General features: G+C 40.7%; 1 protein-coding gene across 4 annotated transcripts in view; it reads right to left on the reverse strand.

Annotated features, from left to right (window-relative positions):
• Positions 1-21,474, reverse strand: part of mfsd3 (major facilitator superfamily domain containing 3) — a 191,995-nt gene that overhangs the window by 52,433 nt on the left and 118,088 nt on the right. For 2 of the 4 annotated variants that reach the window (XM_069930842.1, XM_069930851.1), the window contains exon 6: positions 12,106-17,780. The exons of the other annotated variants lie outside the window; for them this stretch is intronic. In XM_069930842.1, the coding sequence (XP_069786943.1) occupies positions 17,592-17,780 (189 nt within the window). In that variant the 3' untranslated portion in view covers positions 12,106-17,591. Of the gene's footprint in view, positions 1-12,105; positions 17,781-21,474 lie in introns of those variants that run through there. 4 annotated transcript variants of the gene reach the window in all.

Below are 21,474 nucleotides of genomic sequence, written 5' to 3' on the forward strand. Positions count from 1 at the left end.
TGCTGCTCTCCCTGTGCCCGGACTGGGGCCGCTGCCTCCAACTCTCTGCCCGTATCGGGGCCTCCGCCTGCCTCACTCGACCGAGGTTGGGGCCGCCGTCTCCCCCTTGCTCCTGCCTGTGTCGGGGCCGCCGCCGCCTACCCTTCGCCCGGACCGGGGCCGGGGCCGCTGCTGCTCTCCCAGTGCCTGGACTGGGGCCGCCGCCTCCCACTCTCTGCCCGGATCGGGGCCTCAGCCTGCCTCCGTGAAGGCAGATTCAATAGGGGAACACTAAGGAGGGTCCAGGTGCCAGGGTCAGAGATGTCTCAGATCAAGTCTGCATCATTCTTAAGCAGAAGGTAAGCAACAAGGCGTCGTGGTCCATATTGGTACCGATGTCATAGATAGGAATCGGGATGAGATCCTAAAGAGGGAATATAGGGAGTTAGAAGGATGCTAAAAAGCAGGATCTCAAGGGTGGTAATCTCTAGGTTGCTGCCTGGCCATGCACCAATGAGGGCAGGAATAGGAAATTGTGGCACATGAATGTGTGACTGAAGATTTGGTTCAGGGAACAGAGGTTCAGATTTGTGGATCATTGGGATCTCTTTTGGGAAGGGTTTAAACTAATTTGGCAGGGGGATGGGAACCAGAATAGAGCAGATGGTGGAAAGGTTGATGAAATGTTTAGTGAATTTGTGAGGAAGGACAGGCAGTAAGAGGGAGCATAAATGTAGTCAGTTCGAGGGTTTGAAATGTCTATTTCAATACAAAGTATTATAAATAAAGCATGGATCAGTACATGGAATTATGATGTTGTTGGCATAGGAGAATTGGCTGATGCAGATACTGGGGTTCAGATGTTTACTAAGTGATAACATGGGAGGTAAAAAAGGGAGGGAGCAGCATTAATGGTCAGGGATAGTATCACAGCTGCAGAATGAGATGCCGTTGTGGAGCAAGTATTGACTAAGTCAGTGTGGGTCTGTCAGAAACAGGAAAGTAGCAATCATTGTACTGGAAGTAATCTATTGGACCCTAAATAGCCCTTGGGATACTGAGGATCTGATAAGTGAGATGATTTTGGAAAGATCCAGAAAAAAAAAGTTGTTGTGAAGGAATACTTCAAATTCCACACTTTATTGCAAGAGGGATAGGTGGGGCAGAATTTGTCCGTTATGTGGAAAAAAGGATTCCTGACACAGTAATGTGGACAAGCTAACTCTAGGAGAGACCATATTTGATCTAATGAACCTGGTCAGGTGACAGATCTCTCAGTGGGGAAGCATTTCAGTGAAAGTGACCACAGCTCCATGGCCTTGACATAGCTATGGACAAGGACAAGAGCAGACAAAATGATGGTGTTTAATTTGGAAAGAGCTAATTACAATGGGATTAGGCAGGAACGAGGGAGAATAAACTGGGAACAGATGTTATCGAGGAAAATCACAGAAGAAATGTGGAGGACTTTTAGGGACATTTTGAGTACTGTTCTGAATAAGTTTGTCCCAATGAGACAGGGAAAAGGTAGTAGCGTAAGGGAACCATGGTTGACAAAGCATGTGTGAGACAGCTAGTTAAGGGGAAGAAGGAAGCATACATAAGATTTAGGAAAAGCCTAAGGCATTCCATGCAGACCTGAAGAACATAAGGATGATAACAGTGAATGTAAAGCCACTTAAAGAAGGCAACATGTGCTTGGAGGCGGAGGAGATGGGGAAAGTCCTAAATGAATACTTTTGCTTCAGTGTTCATCAGAGAGAGAGACCTTGGTTAAGGTAAGGTCAGAATAGAATAATTTGGAACATGATGAGTTTAAGAAAGAAGTGCTGGATCTTCTTAAAAAAGGAGAGGTATTGGAGGATTGAAGAAAGGAAAATGTGGTTTCTTTGTTTAAAGAAGGTAATAGAGATTATCCTAGGAACTATAGACCAGTAGATCTTACATCAATGGTGTGCAAACCATTAGAGAGGATTCTTGGGGACAAGATTTACGAGCATTTCAAGAAGTATCGTCTGCTTAGGGATAGTCAGCATGGCTTTGCAAGGGGTAGGTTGTGCCTCACGAGCCTAATTGAGTTTTTTGAGGATGTGACAAAAGTTGATGAAGATAGGGAAGTAGTTGTTGTGAAATGCCTTACTAAATTCTATATACTCAAGGACCCACCATGGTAGACTCGTTCGGATAATCGTGAAGCATGGATTCTTGGTTGTGTGAATCAAGAATTGTCTTGCCTGCAGAAAGCAGAGGGTAGAAGTGGAAGGAATGTTTTCTATCTGGAGGTCAGTGACTAATGGACTTCCACAGGAATCTGTTCTGGGATCACTGCATGAAGAAGTAAAACAAAGAGTCAGTAAGTTTCAGATAATACAATGGTTGGAGGTGCTGTGGATAGTGTAGCTGGTTGTGGTAGGTTATAACAAGATATTGACAGGATGCAGATTTGGGTGAAAAGGTGGCAGATGGAATTCCATCTTGGTAAGTGTGATGTGATGCATTTTGAAGGTCAAACCTGAAGGCAAAGTATATGGTAAATGGCAGGATTCTTAACAGTGTGGAAAAACAGAGGAACCTTGGGGTCCAAATCTATAGATCCCTCAAATTTGCCATGTAGATTGATAGGTTAATTAAGAAGGCTTGTGGTAGGCTGGCCTTCATTAGTCAGGTGATTGAGCAGAAGCGTTGATGGGTAATGTTGCAGCTCTATAAAGCTCTGGTTAGACCATGCTTGGAATATTGTGTTCCATTCTGGTCACCTCATTATAGGAAAGATGTGGAAGCTATGGAGAGGGTGCAGAGATTTATCAGGATGTTTCCTGGATTGGAGAATGTGTATTATGAGGCAAGTTTAGCAGAGCAAGAACCTTTCATTTTGGGGTGAAGAAGGATGAGATGTGACTTAAGAGGTCTACAAGATTATGAGGCATAGATAAGGTAGTCAGTCAGCACCATTTTCGCAGGGTAAGAGTAGCGAATAGCAGAGGACATCTGTACAAATCGAAGGGAGGAATGTTTGGGGAGACTTTGGGATAAGATTTATTTTTTAAATAGAGTTGTGGGTGCCTAGAATGTGCATTGCCAGGGGTGATGGTGGAAGCACCTCTGGCAATATATTTCAAAACTATTTAAAAGACTCTTAGACCGACACATGGATGAAAGAAAATTAGAGGGTTATTGTGATGTTTCTTTTATTGTAATTAAGCATCTTGGGTTATTTTATATTAAGCATATTTTATTAACAACACCTGACCTTGTGTGACATCCATTTTGTATCTAGCCCAAGGTGGACTATTCATCTCCAATTCCTCTAGTGGTTATGGGGATCACCAACTCCAAATCACCACATCGTCTTTCCTTAAGATGTTCAATCTAGCAGCATTACATGGTAATATGGAATTAATTTCAATTTAAAGTTAAATACAAGCATAAATACAAAGATCAACAGCACAGACTTTGTGTACAGTTATTTCTCTTCTAGAGATTCAGCCTGTCATGTGCTTTGATAATGTGTGTAGATCTTCTTAACACAGATGCATGTGTTGGCTCTGCTGGTCCACTACTGTCTAGCACTGATGGTGTTTCCTCTGTTGCTGTATAGGCTGGATCTTCTGCATTTGTCCTTTCTTGCAGCATCATTTGTGTTTTCAGCAGGCTCTTTCAATTTTTTCCTCAGTGTTTGAACATCCTCTGTTCTGGCAATGTAGGACCTTGGATTTACAGCCTCCAGAACAGTGACCACCTTGTCCCAAGTGTTTGAGTCTCACTGTGGTTGTGCCAGTTTACTTTTTAACTCCTTTGCAAAAGCTTTAGTTTCTGCTTGACATGTCTGTCCTTATTTGGGTCTACAGAGTAGGCAATAGGAGTTCAACAGGTGACGTGCCATGTTCAAGAGATGAAGCTTGGTAACTCAACAGAGCGAGATAAGGATCTGATCCACTTTCTTGTGCAGCTATTTAAGTATGTGAACTACTTTCTTGGCTTTACCGTTTGATTGTGGATGCGGAAGACTTGAAGTCACATGTCAAAAATCGAACCCTTCTGCAATTTTCTACAACTGTTGCATGGTCCATTATCATCGTAGACAATTGGAGAAATTCCATGTCTCACAAAGATTGATTTCATATATTTGATCACGCAGGCAGCAGACATCTTGGGAAGCAGCGCAATCTCAGGATAGTTCGATAGTCAATAACAAGCAGGTAATTCTTTCCATCCAGGTAGAACAGATCAGTCCTAACTTTCTGCCATGATTACAGGTTCCTTTGGCTGCTTTGAGTGATGTTTCAGATGGGTCTCACAGCTGGAAATCATCCTATCAATGTCAGCATTTATCCTTGGCCAATAAACAGCAGACCTGGCCCACCTCTTGCAATTTTCCATTCCAAAGTGCCCTTCATGCACACTCTTCAGTATATCTTGTCACAGAGATTGAGGAATGACAATTCTGCTATGTGGTGGTACACCACCGGCCTACTGCAGGGGGCAACCTCTGTATCTGTACGAGTGTAAGGGGACAGGACAACACCTGGCCGGCTGTCAATCAGTCAGCCTGAATGAATCAAGCCCCACCCAGTCAGGTGTCATTCACCCTCCGGGATACAAGCCTGTGCCGGCCCCGAGCCTCACACTGAGTTACTGCAGCCACAGCCAGCCTTGCTCTGTGGAAGTCTTTGTGGATTAAAGCCTGTTGTTCAGTCTTTACCTTGTGTGTGTCTGATTCTATCTAACAGCGCACCACATGCTGTCTGAGTAGAAGCCCATTGGCAACACTCAACTCTGCTCTGATGTTGTGAGTATTGGTGGCATTCATCACTAGGCCATCCTTCATTCAGATTCTTGATTACCTTCTGATGAATCATATTCTTTTTTGTTTCAGCTGTGATCAGCTTGAATTTCATGTCAGATATGGGAAGAGATTCAATGATCAGGTTAACATGGAGATTCACATCTCTCTCTGGAACTCCCATTGTGTGCTTCACTCTGTGTCATTGACCTGGACAACACATCAGTCAGCACAATAAGATTCCCTGGTATGTACACCAGTTCAAGGTCATAATGTTGTAGCTTCATCATCAGTCTTTGGATTTGCGGTGACATCTCACTGAGATTTTTCTTGATTATGGCTATCAATGGCTTGTGGTATGTCTCTGTCATGAATCTTGGTAGACCATACACATAGCTGTGGAATTTCTTGAGTCCATAGACCAGACCTAGGTATTCTTTCACTATCTGTGCATATTGACATTCAGATGTGGTCATCATCCTTGATGTGTATGCAACTGTCCTCCAATCTTCTCCCACAGCCTAAAGTAGTACGACACCTATTCCATCTTTTGAAGCATCCATAGTTGGTTTTGTCCTCCTGGATGAATCAAAGAATACCAAAAGCACAGATTCTGTAGTTAGAAAGATTTTCAGATGTCCCCATTCTTCCTCGCGGTTGGCTGTCTGCTTGAATTCACATTTGTCATGTAACAACTTCCTCAGGTACATTGTTTTGGAAGACAGGTTTGGCATCAATTTACCAGTGAAATTGATCATTCCCAGCATTCTCAATATACCCTTTTTGTCAGTGGGTCTGGGCATCTCTAGAATTGCTTTCACCTTGCTCTTGTCTGGCTCCACTTGTCTCCAACAGCTTATCTCCTAGAAAGGTGATTCCCTTCACACCAAACTGACATTTTTCTCGGTTTAACTTTAATCCATACTTCTGGAAGCATTGTAGCACTTTGAGTCTTTTGTTGTGTTGCCCCTCTGTGGATTCCCATAGAATCATCTCGTCCATGTACATGCGTACCCCATTTATGGCTTCTATGCTTGATTGTCCTGTGGAACACTTGAGGAGCTGAGGAAATTCCAAAAGGCATCTTTAAACAGGAGTATCAGCCAAGAGGTGTATTGAATGTACAGTATTTTGTGCTATCTTCATGGAATTTTAATTGCCAGAAGCCCTGGGATGCATCCAATTTAGTGAAAAACTTTGCACCAGCCATTTCATTTGTAATTTCATCCCTGGTTAGAATCTGATAAGGTTCTCTTTTTTATATTGACATTCAAGTCTTTTGGGTCCATGCACACATGTAGGTCATCATTCTTCTTTTTGACACACGCCATTGAATTCACCCATTCTGTGGGCTCCTCCACTTTCTTTATGATTCTAGTGATGTCATTCAGTTGAGTTCCTACTTGAGCTTTTCTTTTAGTGGTGCTGGAACCCATCTTGGGGCATGCACTACTGGCTGTGTCTCCTCCTTTAACTGTATCTTATAGTTGAATGGTAGAACACTAAACCCCTTGAAGATGTCTGGAAATTGATCCAGTATTTCCTCTATGCTGTTCTGTACATTGGCACTGTTAATGCGGTACACTCTCTTGACTAGGCCTAAGTTTTCACATGCTTTGTCACCAAGTAGTGAGTCATGTCCATCTAAGACTATTTCAAACATGAAGTGGTGCTCTTTACTTTTAACTTTCACCCTGAGTCTATATGTACCTTTTGTGTCAATGTGCTGTCCATTGTAGGCCTTGAGCTGAACAGAATTTGGATTGATATGTGGATGGATGGCTTTATCTTCATTGCCCTGATGTTGTGCTCACAGATCAAATTGGCCTTTGCTCCTGTATCCAGCTTAAAGAATATTTGCTCCATTTTCATGCAATGGCACTGTCCACTTCTCCTACTCAGCTCTGTTCATGCTTGGCTGTTGGTTTGAAACCTTCCTGCCCTACCATGCCCACAAAGAATATATCACTGAGAGCAGTTTCTTCTATAGCATGCACCCTTTCACTTTAGTTTTGTTTCCCTTTGGAAAAACATTGCTTTTGCAGAGTGATTCTGTCTTTTGCACTTGTTACAGACTTTTTCAAAGGTTGGGCATTGTCTTGGTACACGTTGAGTGCTACATCGTTTACAATTGAATATCTCTCTGTCTTTTGTTTCCTCTATCTCATTTTCTGTTTATGCGAGCATCCAGACCCTATGCCACGGTTGTGCCTTTGTTTTCACTGGCCCTCTCTCTCACCAAACCTTTTTTGCATTCTGCAGAGCTAATTCATTGACGCGGCATATCTTCACAACTCCAGCTAAGGTAAGCTCCATCTCTTGTGGCAAACTCTCTCTCACTTTCTTGTCAATAGTTGCAAACACAATTTGGTCACAATCATTAAATCTTGTAGCAATCCAAAATTCCATATTCTTGCTTTCAATTTCAAGCCCTTTTTTTTAAAAAAAAAAGAGCATCAAAGATCTCTGCCTGGTACCAGGTGTGTGTGTGTGTGTGTGTGTGTGTGTGTGTGTGTGTGTGTGTGTGTGTGTGTGTGTGTGTGTGTGTGTGTGTGTGTGTGTGTGTGTGTGCGGGGGGGAGGGAAGGTAACAATATCTCTGAGCAATGCCCTGCAAAATATAATGGACACAGCCCAGTGCATCACAAGCAAAACTCTCCCTACCATCAAGAAAGTCTCTGTGGAATGCTGTCATCGGAGATCCACTCCATTCAGGATGTGTTCTATTCTCACCGCTACCATTAGGAGAGGCATAGGTGCCACAAGACTTGTACCATCATGTTCAGAGTTGCTACTCCTCCACTATCAGGACTCCTAAACAACACTCAATCTTGCTTTGAACATTACTTATTATTAAATATTTTTTAAGTATTGTACAGTGTTTATATTTCTTCATTTACATTTCTCTTTTATATATATAACATTTTCTTGAGTATACTGTACATTACTGATAAGTAGAAATTCTGCCTTGCCTATAGGATAAAAAAAATCTCAGGGTTGTATGTGATGTATGCACTCTTAATAATAAATATGAGCTTGAACTTGATCTGGCTTGTGTTCATTAAAGAATGGAAGTCAAATAAGTGATCTAATGGTTATGTAAAATATGATTCAAGGAATTAATACAGGAGAAGAAGAGAAACTATTTCTTCACATAGTACTGAGGAGCAGAGAGGAGACATTGACTCCATGGCTTGGTATAGAAAAAGATGTTAACCTGCTAATTGGAACCCATCTTTTCAGCGCGAAGTCAGGAAACACTTCTTCGTTTGAAACATGCTGGAACTGGAACACACAGAATCAAAACAACTGTGGAGGCTATATCAAATAAATTTCCAAATTGAAATCTCTTATCATTAGAACTGTATTTGGCAAGGATATTAAAGGTTATGGAATCAAAGTGAGTGGAGGGAGAAAAGATATTAATCAGCCGGAACTAGCTTGAGGTATTCAGTGTCTTGGTGCCTATATTCCTAACTTACAAAGCTTGTTTCTCAATTATCTGGCTGCCAACAAACAAAGTGATGTAAGACTATCTTGGACAGGTGTTCATCCAATACCTGCCAGATTTAAATATAATGACAGATCAGAGCTTCTCTTGCTAATTACACTGCACGTTATGCATGAATGTAACATGAATCCTGCAGTATAACTAGGCTGTTACATGAAACTATGATGTGAAAATTATAATTCAAACTCATGAATTGAGTATTGGTAAGTTCATTTTATTAACTATATTTGATGTCAAAAGACAAGGGAATATTTTTTGTTTGTCAGTGCTACTAGTAATACTCTTTAGGCTAAAATTTCATTGCATCCAAATCAGGTGCAAAGGAGTTGGCTATGTTCCTCTTCATGCAATTTCAAGTAACACCTTAGAATGATTAAGGCTTGTGGGCACACCTGATCATTGACTGTACTTTAGTTTAGGGGTCATGGAATCAATGTCTCCAGCACTTTTGAAAAGCACCTGGCACCTGTCAGACACAAGATGAACCCCTGCTGGAGCTAGCAGGAAATCTGCCCAGAGAGAAGATTACAAGATGAAGTTCACGCAGGGCACTGAAGTTCTCCTTCATGTGACTCAGCCAACAAAAGAACTGCTATAGCTTGTTTCTTGATGTATTTGGAGAATGTGCCTATCTCAGTGAAAGGATTAAAGAGGTATTTTGCCTCAAATTGTATTATCTGCTCACCAACCCTATAATGAGCAAATTAATTTTAAAAATATTTATATTACATACTTTTGTTTTGGTAATCTATCTTTATTAGTGGTTTGATTTATATAAAAAAAAAGTTTTTTTTTAGGATTCAGTACACACAATACCTGTGTGTACTGTTACGAAAGTGTGTGAGTTGCAGAAAAGCTAGAGGAGCAGGAGGTGCTACCTCAATTCAAGAGTTTCTCCCAAGGCAGCTCCAAGCAACATTCCTTTCATTGATTTATTATAAATCAAGGTCATGTTGTCCAGGATAGTTTGGTAATCTGGTCAGGCTTGTCAAATTATGAATACAGCTGTCTGCTCATCTCCCTCACCTGATTATTCTCAATGATTCCATCTTCGAATTCCCTACACCTATCATCATACCTCATTCCAACTTCTCCTTCTCTTCCTCCACAAGCACCACACTATTGCACCCCTGACCTCCCTAAACATCTTGCACATGAAGATGAACTATTTGAACAAATACAAACGTCTCGTTTCTGTGAGGGAGCTTGTGAAAGCTGCTATCAATCCTCTTTTCCCCAGAAGGAACTAAGCTATTGTGGGCAGAGGAAAGGCACATTTAGGGTGACTGGCAATGGCTTTAATGTTATAATTTCTTCACATATTCTTCTTTCCGCTCTTCTACATTGCAAAATTGGATGGTATTTTATCTGTCACTTTGCTAGTGTTTACTTTCATATTAAAGTCTCACCCTCCATCTTTCTTTTCACCTGGTAAAATTTGGAAATATTGTGCTGTATGATGATAAATTATCATTCAATCAGATGCCAAACAGCATAACCTCAAAGGGCAGCCCATGTGCATTTGAGTGTAATCTTGAGAGGATTGTTTCAGTATTTTGAAATATCGGTTGTGGTTGATTGAAAGATCACAGAAGGGATTCAAGGCCATAAATAAGAGGAGTGGTTCAAAAACACATTCCCAAATTCATTTATTGTCCTCCAACCAAGCCACTAGTTCTTCTATATTCCAACTCAATCTAGCCTCCAACAAATGATGTCATCTCTAAATTTATGGAGTTGGTTGTTGTAGTTGCGTTCATTTTGTGAGCAGTCCAGCTAGATAACTCATACCATGTACTTGATTCAGCAGTAAAAACACTATGTAGTTACAGAAGATATGTTAGAATGGAGCAAAGGCCACATTACTTTCCTTTGTGAGGTTAATTGAGGAGTTTGATAATGGCAGAAATTAAACTATTTTTGGATCTGGTGCTCACAGGAACTTGCACTGGTAAATCTTCTGAAGGGTGAAGAGTATGGCCAAGGATGGAATGAGTTTTGTAATAGGATGGTTGGTTTTTTTTTGAGGCCATGTAAATTGTAGATGGAGTACAAGAAAGTGAAGGATTTTTGTGATGGTCTGATCTGCATTCACTAATCTTTCTGGTTTCTTGTAGTCTCAGGTGGGGCAATTCCCATACCATGCAGTGATGTATCCTTGACAGGATGCTTTTGGTGCATCTGTACAAATTGTTGAGGGCTTTGGATGGCATGCCTAATATGTTGTCCTGCAACCAAGCCACTAGTTCTTCTGTATTCCATCTCATTCCAGCCTATGACAAATGGTGTCCTCTGCAAACTGATGTGTTTGGGAGTGGTTGTCACAGTCGCATCAGTATATGGGTGATGAATCTCGAATGCAGGAGGAGGAGAGGGAGAGTGTCAGGATCACCCATGTGGCAGTGAGCCAATGAGAAGGTCAGAATTTAGCTGGGTGGTGTTTGGGGAGTTGAAGAATGCAATATTGTGTCTAGTGAATAATAAAAGAAAGTCGACTTCATGGTGTGCTGGAAGAAACGAGTGTTTTCTTTGTAAGCTGTGGTAAATCAGTGTCGTTACATGGCATTTAGCCACACAAACATGGGTACACAAGGAATATAGTAAGGAGCTGACTACACAACCTTGCAGGTTGTACAAGTGGTGTTGAGGGTGATCATGGAGGTGGTGTTGTCATCAACCCTCACTGATTGTGGTCTGCAGGACAAGAAGTTGCTAATCTACTTGCTGGGGAAGTGAAGGTGTGGGAAGGCTGGATGTGGGCTGGCACTTAGTGTTGGAGTTGTAGTCAACAAATAGCAGTCTGATTTATAGATGCCCTTGTTCCAGAGATGGCACCTGATGTGGAACTGTTGAGGTGGTGGTGAAAATTATGCAAATTAAACATTACTTCCAGGTCTTGATACACAGAGATTCAAACTCAGAACAAACTGTGGATATCAGATTGAAGATCTAAATTTGTGATGGAACAAATCAGTTTGAATAAGATGACCTATTCCATTGAATAAGAAACCACAATTTGATCAATCTTACGGAGCAAATATTAGCCATGTCATTAACTGAGAAATAAATCCATGTTCTAATTGTTTTTGGATGCTATACTGTACTTTCTAATGTAATACTCTAGTCATTCTATTTCTACCTGACATTATAATTTTGGTATTAATTTTAATGTCCTCAATAGTTTCAGCTTTGTATAGAAGTGTTTTTTTTAATTCTATCCAAGCAGTAGCTGTCAGTGAACTCCATAGACTTGACATGTAACCATGTTGATTCTATAACAATCAGTTATAGAATAACAAACATGCAGATTTTCTGAAAAGTAATCTGAGATTGATTACAAGGAAATTTGTTACTATAGGTTAGAGAACATTGATAATCAGAGACTAAATAGAGGAGATTCATGGAATTAATGATAAACTATTTGATTCCAGAAAAAAAATATTTTTAATAATTTATAAATTATTAACATCTTATCTAGAAGTGAAATTGCAAAATTTAATAGGGATATGTGGAAGTAGAGAGACAACGGAGTTATCCACATACAATAATGTGAAATAAAACATTGAAAACTATTGCATAGAATAAATGGTCAGCATAAAAATTTACTGCAGTGTAATTATTTAAAAAAAATACAATCTGTACACCTTCACATGAAACAAGATAACAGACAAATCAAAACTACAGCACTTATTTAGCTAGTTTCAATGTTTGCATTTAATATTCATTTACTCTTGATGTTGAGTACAAGTTAACTAATCTTGCTAAATTTAGATCCAATGCATTAGTCATTTATTCTACATCTGTTCTTATTACTTTCCAGCCCACATCACGACCAATTTTTAAAAATATTTTATTTATGATTTTCATAAGACTCACAAAGCTTAACGAATCATCCAATTTTCCCAACATTCCTGCATACATACATAAATATAGACATATTTATCCCCTCACTTTCCCACGTACAATTTAATATACCATCAACTAAATTATGTTAATATGGTAAACACAAATCAATGGGGCCTCGACCCCTACAGACTCTAAAAAGAGAAGAGAAAAAAAGGCTCATGCCTGCATCATATCCTGTTTCATTAGTTACACTACTTTTTCTACTAGGGACTAATTATTATAGTATCTCTATTTCTAGAAAGGGAGGGATTAGTCCACCTGGGTGCTGATTATATCTCAAATAAGGTTGCCATACTCTAATGAATGTGTCATGTTTCTTCCTTTGGTTATATGTAATGTGATGGTTTTTTTTTCTATTTTCCTTCCCCCCCCCCCCCGCCCCCCCAACCTCCAATCAGGGAAAGTAACTCTGCAGTGCCACATTCCATCGTGTGGTACTTAGTTGGGAGTCAGACTTCCACAATACTGCTATACACTTCATGGTTACCACTTCGGCGACCTTCACAAACAAAATTTGGTGTTTAGTTAGTCTAAACTGACCAATGTCTCCCAGGAGGTGCAACTCTGGATCTCATGGAAAATCCACTTCTGTACTTTTTTTTCAGAATGTCCCCCAAGTTTCCTAGAAGGGTCTTAACCTTTGTACATAGTCAAGTGGAGTTGGGTGACTGTGCCCCATCTGAACTAATAGATGATGGCTGGATATGTTATTTGAAGAGCTCATCCTGGAGAGGATGCCAGAAGATGTTATTGCAGAGTTCTTTTGAAAATTCCAGGGCAGTAGTTGCAGAGGCAGAAGTCCTATTGCTGGCAAACAAAAGGTCTTCGGACAATGTCACTGCATCATAGCTGTCCGCATCCAGCACCTCAGTTGTTGACAGTACTTCCCAAGCCAATGCTCTCAACACACCAGGTCCTATAACGAGGCAATGTCTCAAGTCACGCAGACAGCCAGTCAACACTTCCACTTGGTGTTTTTACCACCCGCGTTGGGGAGTCGATGCCCGTAGGTGCCTGCTACCCTGTGTGTTCTTGGGAAATGCCCTGGCCGACCATCGTTAATAATTGTGACGGTTGGCTGAAAGTCTCTGAGCCTTCTATATATTTGGGATTAGCTATCCCAACATAAATTTTTGGTGCACACAGGATTGGCGGTTAGTGTTTTTCCACCAACCAGTTTTGATACGTTATCCTACCCCTAACCTCCAACTCACAGCAGTCAATAATTCCAATATACCCACATATGGCACCAAAAAAAATGAATGTTCAGTTTGAGGAAAACATTTACACATGGCCTTTTATTACAGCAGCAGTAATAATTACACCGACTGCTACTCAGTGCCGATTTCCTTCAAGTTAATTTGTTCAAGGTGGATTTAAAAGGGCATCAGAATCATGGTGCGGCTTTCGCGCAAACAGAGGAACTACTGACATGGTCTTTGCCCTCAGACAGCTCCAAGAAAAGTGCAGAGAACAAAACAAAGGACTCTACATCACCTTTGTTGACCTCACCAAAGCCTTCGACACCGTGAGCAGGAAAGGGCTTTGGCAAATACTAGAGCACATCGGATGTCCCCCAAAGTTCCTCAACATGATTATCCAACTGCACGAAAACCAACAAGGTCGGGTCAGATACAGCAATGAGCTCTCTGAACCCTTCTCCATTAACAATGGCGTGAAGCAAGGCTGTGTTCTCGCACCAACCCTCTTTTTAATCTTCTTCAGCATGATGCTGAACCAAGCCATGAAAGACCCCAACAATGAAGACGCTGTTTACATCCGGTACCGCACGGATGGCAGTCTCTTCAATCTGAGGCGCCTGCAAGCTCACACCAAGACACAAGAGAAACTTGTCCGTGAACTACTCTTTGCAGACGATGCCGCTTTAGTTGCCCATTCAGAGCCAGCTCTTCAGCCTTGACGTCCTGCTTTGCGGAAACTGCCAAAATGTTTGGCCTGGAAGTCAGCCTGAAGAAAACTGAGGTCCTCCATCAGCCAGCTCCCCACCATGACTACCAGCCCCCCCACATCTCCATTGGGCACACAAAACTCAAAACGGTCAACCAGTTTACCTATCTCGGCTGCACCATTTCATCAGATGCAAGGATCTACAATGAGATAGACAACAGACTCGCCAAGGCAAATAGCGCCTTTGGAAGACTACACAAAAGAGTCTGGAAAAACAACCAACTGAAAAACCTCACAAAGATAAGCGTATACAGAGCCGTTGTCATACCCACACTCCTGTTCGGCTCCGAATCATGGGTCCTCTACCGGCATCACCTACGGCTCCTAGAACGCTTCAACCAGCGTTGTCTCCGCTCCATCCTCAACATCCATTGGAGCGCTTTCATCCCTAACGTCGAAGTACTCGAGATGGCAGAGGTCGACAGCATCGAGTCCACGCTGCTGAAGATCCAGCTGCGTTGGGTGGGTCACGTCTCCAGAAAGGAGGACCATCGCCTTCCCAAGATCGTGTTATATGGCGAGCTCTCCACTGGCCACCGTGACAGAGGTGCACCAAAGAAAAGGTACAACGACTGCCTAAAGAAATCTCTTGGTGCCTGCCACATTGACCACCGCCAGTGGGCTGATATCGCCTCAAACCGTGCATCTTGGCGCCTCACAGTTTGGCGGGCAGCAACCTCCTTTGAAGAAGACCGCAGAGCCCACCTCACTGACAAAAGGCAAAGGAGGAAAAACCCAACACCCAACCCCAACCAACCAATTTTCCCCTGCAGCCGCTGCAACCATGTCTGCCTGTCCCACATCGGACTTGTCAGCCACAAACGAGCCTGCAGCTGACGTGGACTTTTACCCCCTCCATAAATCTTCGTCCGCGAAGCCAAGCCAAAGAAGAAGAAGAGATGGTGGATTGTACCACCTTTCAAACTATTCGACTGGCAAAATCACATGTTCCTGCACTATGCCTTCAAGCACTGCGTAAGACTGATGATAAGTTTTCCAGACTTGTAGAAGTTTCCCAAAATTACAACTCTGCAATTTTTGACCCCTGCCCCCCCCACTGAAAAACATGGGGTAACTCACCATATTTTTACCAAGGGTCTTCCCATTCATGCTAAAGCATGTTGCTTGCCTCCAGAAAAACTGCAAGAATTCCACAAAATGGTTGAGCTGGGGATAATTTGCAGGTCCAATAGTCCAAAAACATTTAGTCCAAAAACGCACCGGAGGAGATTATAGACACTCAACGACACCAGGATCGTTACTCTATTCCCCATATTCAATATTTTTCAGTGAATCTGCATGGGGTGAAAATCTTTTCAAAATTGGACTTGATGCACAGATATCTCCAGGTTACATTGGAATCAGATGACATCCCGAAAATGGCAATAATTACCCATTTCAGATTGTTTGAATTTTTACGTATGCCTTTTGGATTAAAAAAAATGCAGCTCAGACCTTTCAGCAAGTTATGGACACAGTAGGGTGTGGCATTGCCAATGTCTTCATTTATCTAGATGACATATTAGTCACCAGCAAAACTAAAGAAGAGCACATGGAACATCTGTGTTCACTCTTTAGATGCCTGAGAGAATTTGGACTGACCATCAATCCTGATAAATGTGTTTTCAGACAACACTCCATAGAATTCCTGGGGCATACAATCACCGACAAGGGTGTGGTTCCGCTGCCTTCCAAGATCAACGCCATTACTGAATATCCCAGACCAACCACTGTCAAAGGTCTGCAAGAGTTCTTGGGCATGGTTAATTTTTATCGTCAATTCCTTCTAGCTGCAGCTCATGTTATGAAGCCTTTGTTCAATCTGCTGTCTGGCAATGCCAAATCTATTCAGTGGACAGATGAAAGTCTAAATGCTTTCATAAAGACAAAGAACTATTATCTCAAGCAACCATGCTCAGTTATCTAGTCCTAAACGCAGCCACTGCCCTTTCAAAAGATGCATCTGATGTGGCCATAGGGGGCGCTCTGCAGCAGTATGTTGATGGATAATGGAAGCCATTGGCATTCTTTAGCTGCCACTTCCTTCATGTTTTCAAAGGTGTTGTAGCCCTGGTCAGCTCAACAATAGCAGCAGTTATCCTTCATTTGGGATTTTTCTAGCAGAATAATGTACATTTCTAGAAAAGACTACGTAGTGACTATGCACTTTCCCACTCAGTTACGCTCAAGGTCTCATCTACGGAATACTGACCAAGCACAAGATGGTGAGATGGAGTTGTATCGCACCTCGATAACCAACCTGCAATGGAAAGATGTGCAAATCAATGCCAATGGCAAGCTGCTCTTTTGCGACATGTCAACAGGACATTCACGGCCATGGTTCCAGCTTTTTGATTCTATCCATGGTCTTTCTCATTCATCCATCAGATCGACGTTCATTTGATTTCAGACATTTGTTTGGCATGGTCTGAAGGAAGACATCATGTAAATGGCCAAATCTTGTGTAGCTTCTCAAAAAGTCAAAATCCATCAACATAGCATCGCTATGATACTTCCTACTGATAACTCTAGGTTTCATCCTACAAGTCAAGACCCACAGTCCAACAGGATGGTTGAATGATTCCATTGTCACCTAAAATCAGTCTTAATGGCCTATTTGGACTGTTCCAGCTAAGCAGAAGAATTGCCATGGGCGTTGCTCGGCAAAAGAGGATCTTCACACTTCATCTGCGGAGCTTGTATACTGCACACCTTTTCAAAACTGAGCATTCCAAATGGACAAATATGCCTTTTCTCCATTACATTAAATAAATACTGGAGCATATATACAACTCATTACATATAGTGGTGATAATAAATGTGATTTTACATTTGGTTCAAGTTAAAATATATACTGTTTGAAAGTTAGAATCACAATTGATAGAATTCCCAATTTAATTTTTTATTATTAAATCTTCAAACTGTAAGACCACATGTTACCAAGGGTGGTGATGGGAGATTTAACTTTAAGGATTTATTGGATGGGTAGGAGAGAAAGAGAAAAAGCTTCAGATTTGCCTCATAACATTGGTTGGGCAATGAAATATGGGTTGGGAAGAGGACAGAAACAAAGTTGAATCTAGAAAGTAGAAGCTAGATATTCTTGATGAGCCCTGTGGACCATCAGTAAAACAGTTCAATTACTAAAAGTTCTGAATGACTGTAAGTGATCCTAAGTTCATCAAAGTGCTTCTTTACATGAATGAATGATGCCCTTGTCAAGAGTCAGATGACACATCAGTTTCCTAAAAAATAAAGGTCTGTGTTTACATTTAAAAAAGTTGGTACAGCCATTTTATCTACTGCCAACTTAGTTCTTACTGATGGTGAAAATTTATCCCACAGAATCTAATTGGTGTGTTTTCCACGACACCATGGTAAGTTTGTCGTGAGAGATCATTCATAGAATTCCCAGGTTTCTGAGATATTGTAAATTATTTTTACGTTATTGTTTGTGTGGTTTGGGTAGTATATCAGGTGGATTCAAAACATGGAGCAAGGCTAAACCTGACAGGAACAGAAAGATCCAAAAACTAGAAGGAAACCCAATCCTATCCACAAGTATTCCAGCTATGGCACTGAAACTGAGTTTCCCCAGGACTTCAAAACTCGCCAGAAATGTGTAATGGGTGGCCTGCAAAAGAGAAGTGATAAATATTAACAATTCTTCATCTGCCATAAAAATAATCGGTATTGTATATTGCAAGCATAAACAATGATTTTACAATCTTGAGAAAAAACTTTATATTTAAAGGTTATCATCCCATATCTAACTTGGTTTGTCATACATTTCCTGTTATCAAATTTTTATCAACATCTTTAACATTCAACCCAACTCCAAAGTGTACAGAATTACCACAACCAGTCAATGTCACCAGTTCTCATTGATCAATGTGGAGAACCAATTATTATTATCACAGATTATGCTCAAGGGCCAGTTTATTTTCTGATTTGTGCCATCAAGTTCCAGTTCAGTTTCAGTCCAATGAAAAAAGTACAGCAGCAAAAGTGCAAGGATAAAAGTGTGATAGTTAACTATAAAAGATTTTCTACTTCCTTCTAATTTACATTAGTTTCCAAAAATGAAGTGGCACAGTGGCGGCATGTTGTATTCTGCCAAGAATCTCCATGCCAATCCCAAGTTTGTTCCACCAACATATGATTTTCAGAGCAAAGAAATGAAAAGGAATGAGGACTCCACCCCAAATGTCAGTGGGATAATTGCAACGATGAGAAATATCACAAGATAAACAAACAGAAGCAGGCCACTAGGCCCATCGAGTCTGTTCCATGACTCTACACTACGCTGAACTATGCTCACACCGAGTTCCAATTTCCAGCCTTTTCCCACATCCCTTAATACCCTTATCCATTTCCTGTTTAAATACTCCCAGTGATCTGGCTTCCATTTGTGGCAGTGAGTTCCACAGATCCACGACCCTCTGATTAAAGAAGTTCTTCCTCCTCTCTGTTTTAATTGGATAACTTCTAATTTTAAGACTATGAGCCCTTGTCCTCGATTCACCCATCAAGGGAAACATCCGCATTCACTCTGTCAAAACCTTTCAATTTTTGAAATGTCTCTGAGATCCCCTTCATTCACCTATACACCAATGAATACAACCCAAGAGCTGTTAAATGTTCCCCATACACCAGCCCCTGCATTCTGAACAGTATTGATATGCGTAGGGATTTGGAGTTCAGCTTCCTTGCTCCTTAAAAGTGACCAAACTAGTAGATAGAGTGGTAAAGAAGATGTAAGGTATGCCAACCTTCATTGGACATGGCATTGAGTATTAATGTACAGAGATCCTTGCAGCTATATAAAACATTGGTCAGGCTGCACTTGAGAGCATTTAATGCAATTCTGGTTGTCCCATTAAGGAAGGACATGGAGGCCTTGGAAAGAGTACAGAAAGGAATTACCAGGATGTTGCGTATGAACTATGGGGAGAGGTTAAACAATTTTGGGTTGTTTTCTCTAAAGCATTGGCAGCTGAGGGTAAACCTGATGGAAGTTATAAACTTCTGAGGGACATGGATAGGGAAGGCAGTTAGAATCCTTTTCCCAGGGTAAACATATCACATGCAGTTGAAAGGAGATGTCCAGTTCAGTGTTGTTTCCCTCCTCCCCCTCCCTATATCAGGCATAGTGGTGAGGATAAAATATAAGAAATCAAGAGGCTTCTAGATAAATGTTTATGCAGAGAAGAAAGAATTATGTCTGATGTATAAAAGGCAGAAGTTTAGATTTGGCACAGACACATAGGCTGTGATGTACTGTTCAGTTCTACAAAATCGCACTCTCTCTCATTTAAGTCTTTACCCACATTCTTTCTTATAATCAATTTTTTGCAGGTAAAGCCATCAAAATTAGTCTTGCCCCAATTCAGGATTTTAACTTGTGGACAGTCCCATCTTTCTCCACAACTATTTTCAGGATATTTCCACTTGATCTCCTCCAGACCTGCCATCACATGGTAGGTGGCCCAGCAGCCTAAAGCACTGGATTAGGGCTCCAGTCTTTTAAGAGATGTGGATTTGTGAATCCTACCACAGCCATTGAGTGCACACCATTCCTATTTTTTGACACTGAGAAATTGCAATACAGTTCTAAAATAATCTGTGTGATTTAGTGAACTAATAAACAAGTGAATATCACCTTTTACTGCAGGCTTTCACATCTGCAATTATGTCATAAATGTTAATGTGTGGATTCACTAAAAGAAATATCAATTTGAATTTAGGTGATAAAACAAAGCATGAATGATCCCCATGCTGTAAATACTCCACTGTACTAGTTAATTATGCCTATAATCTAATAATAAAATAATACAATTTAAACTTAAAATAAATTGAGGTATTTTTTAGGTGTTCAATATCCCTGTGCTGAGCTGAGATTAAAAATAACTTGTGAGGTCCTTTCTGGAGCTTCTACGTCTCTGACACATCAAAGCCTTTAAAAGGGCAACCTGGATGGCATTTTCTGGGAGCTTGACAATCCTCATGGATGTCTCCTCCCCAACAGGACTGTGAATGATGTGATCTCCTCACAGAAGGAATCTGGTGGAAGTTGAGTCACGTCAATTTGAGGTCCATGCCAGGCAGCATGCCAGAAAAGCAGAGACTTAGGTTCTTTGGCTCAGTGCTGCTCCACATCATCTGTATATCTATCTATGGCTGTTTTCATAATTTACCAACCAAAAAGATGGAGAGAAGCATGGAATATGATATTGTGATTCAATAAAGTCTCAAGATAAATCTCATGTTAAAGTGAATAGCACATTTCAATAAATGGCTATCTCAGATCAGTCAGTTAATAGTTATGAAATATTATTTTAAGATGTAGATTTATCCAGTATTTATGTTTCAGGAATGTAAATGATTCATTTTTATAATCTTTTATTAACATTGGTGCAGAAATATTAAAGTTCCTTAATTAATAAAAGCTAAGCTTTCCGAACAAAGCACTGATCAATATGAATAATTTGTTCATCCACAAAATAATGTATCTCCATCTAGTGGTAATACCTCATAACATATTGCCATTAACTCAGTTCTCAAAACTAGACCAAGATCTTCCATGATGTTTTTTTTAGATACAGTATCTTGGCTAGAATCTCAACATTTGCCATCATCTTACTGATATGTGCCTGGTAGTTGTTGATCCAAAGCCTTGCTATTCCTGTGCAACTGTAACTGGACTTCAAAAGTTAATTGAATGATAAAAATTAATGTACAATGTAAATAATTTAAAGTTGAAAAAATTCCATTATTATATACTGCATACTGTTAAGAGAAGTAAGGAAAATAGTTCTGTGGTGTAACATTTTTCTTTTGCTAGAGAATCTGACATTCATTTTCTAAACCTTGCATTGTTCCATGCAGTGCCCAATATAAAATATAGTTTTACATAATTTAGGCCACAGGTGCAATCCTGGACTCATTTGGAGCTGGTAGATCTCAGCAGGGAGTTACTAGGGTACTACTAGAATATTAAATATGGAAAAAAATGCAATAATATTCCTGCTCATGATAATTATCCCATAACTCTTCCTGTAAAATGTAAAGGTGTAAATGTTAGCCAAGAGCAAAACTGTTTTGTCAATGGTGCTCCAGTCAAGATGGCTAAGGTCACACATAAAAATCCCTTAATCACAAAGAACTTAATCACTTTAGTTCAAAGAACAGTCCCTTCACCAACTACTGTACCACCATTCCAAAGCCACTAAATAAGGTTACTAATAAGAGTAAAACACTCAAGTCTGCAGACACCATGATTGAAGTAAAAACAGAGGTGGGGAAACTCAGTAGGTCAAAGAGTGTTA

This window comes from Narcine bancroftii, chromosome 1, assembly GCF_036971445.1.
Source record: "Narcine bancroftii isolate sNarBan1 chromosome 1, sNarBan1.hap1, whole genome shotgun sequence".
Classification (NCBI taxonomy): Eukaryota; Metazoa; Chordata; class Chondrichthyes; order Torpediniformes; family Narcinidae; genus Narcine; species Narcine bancroftii.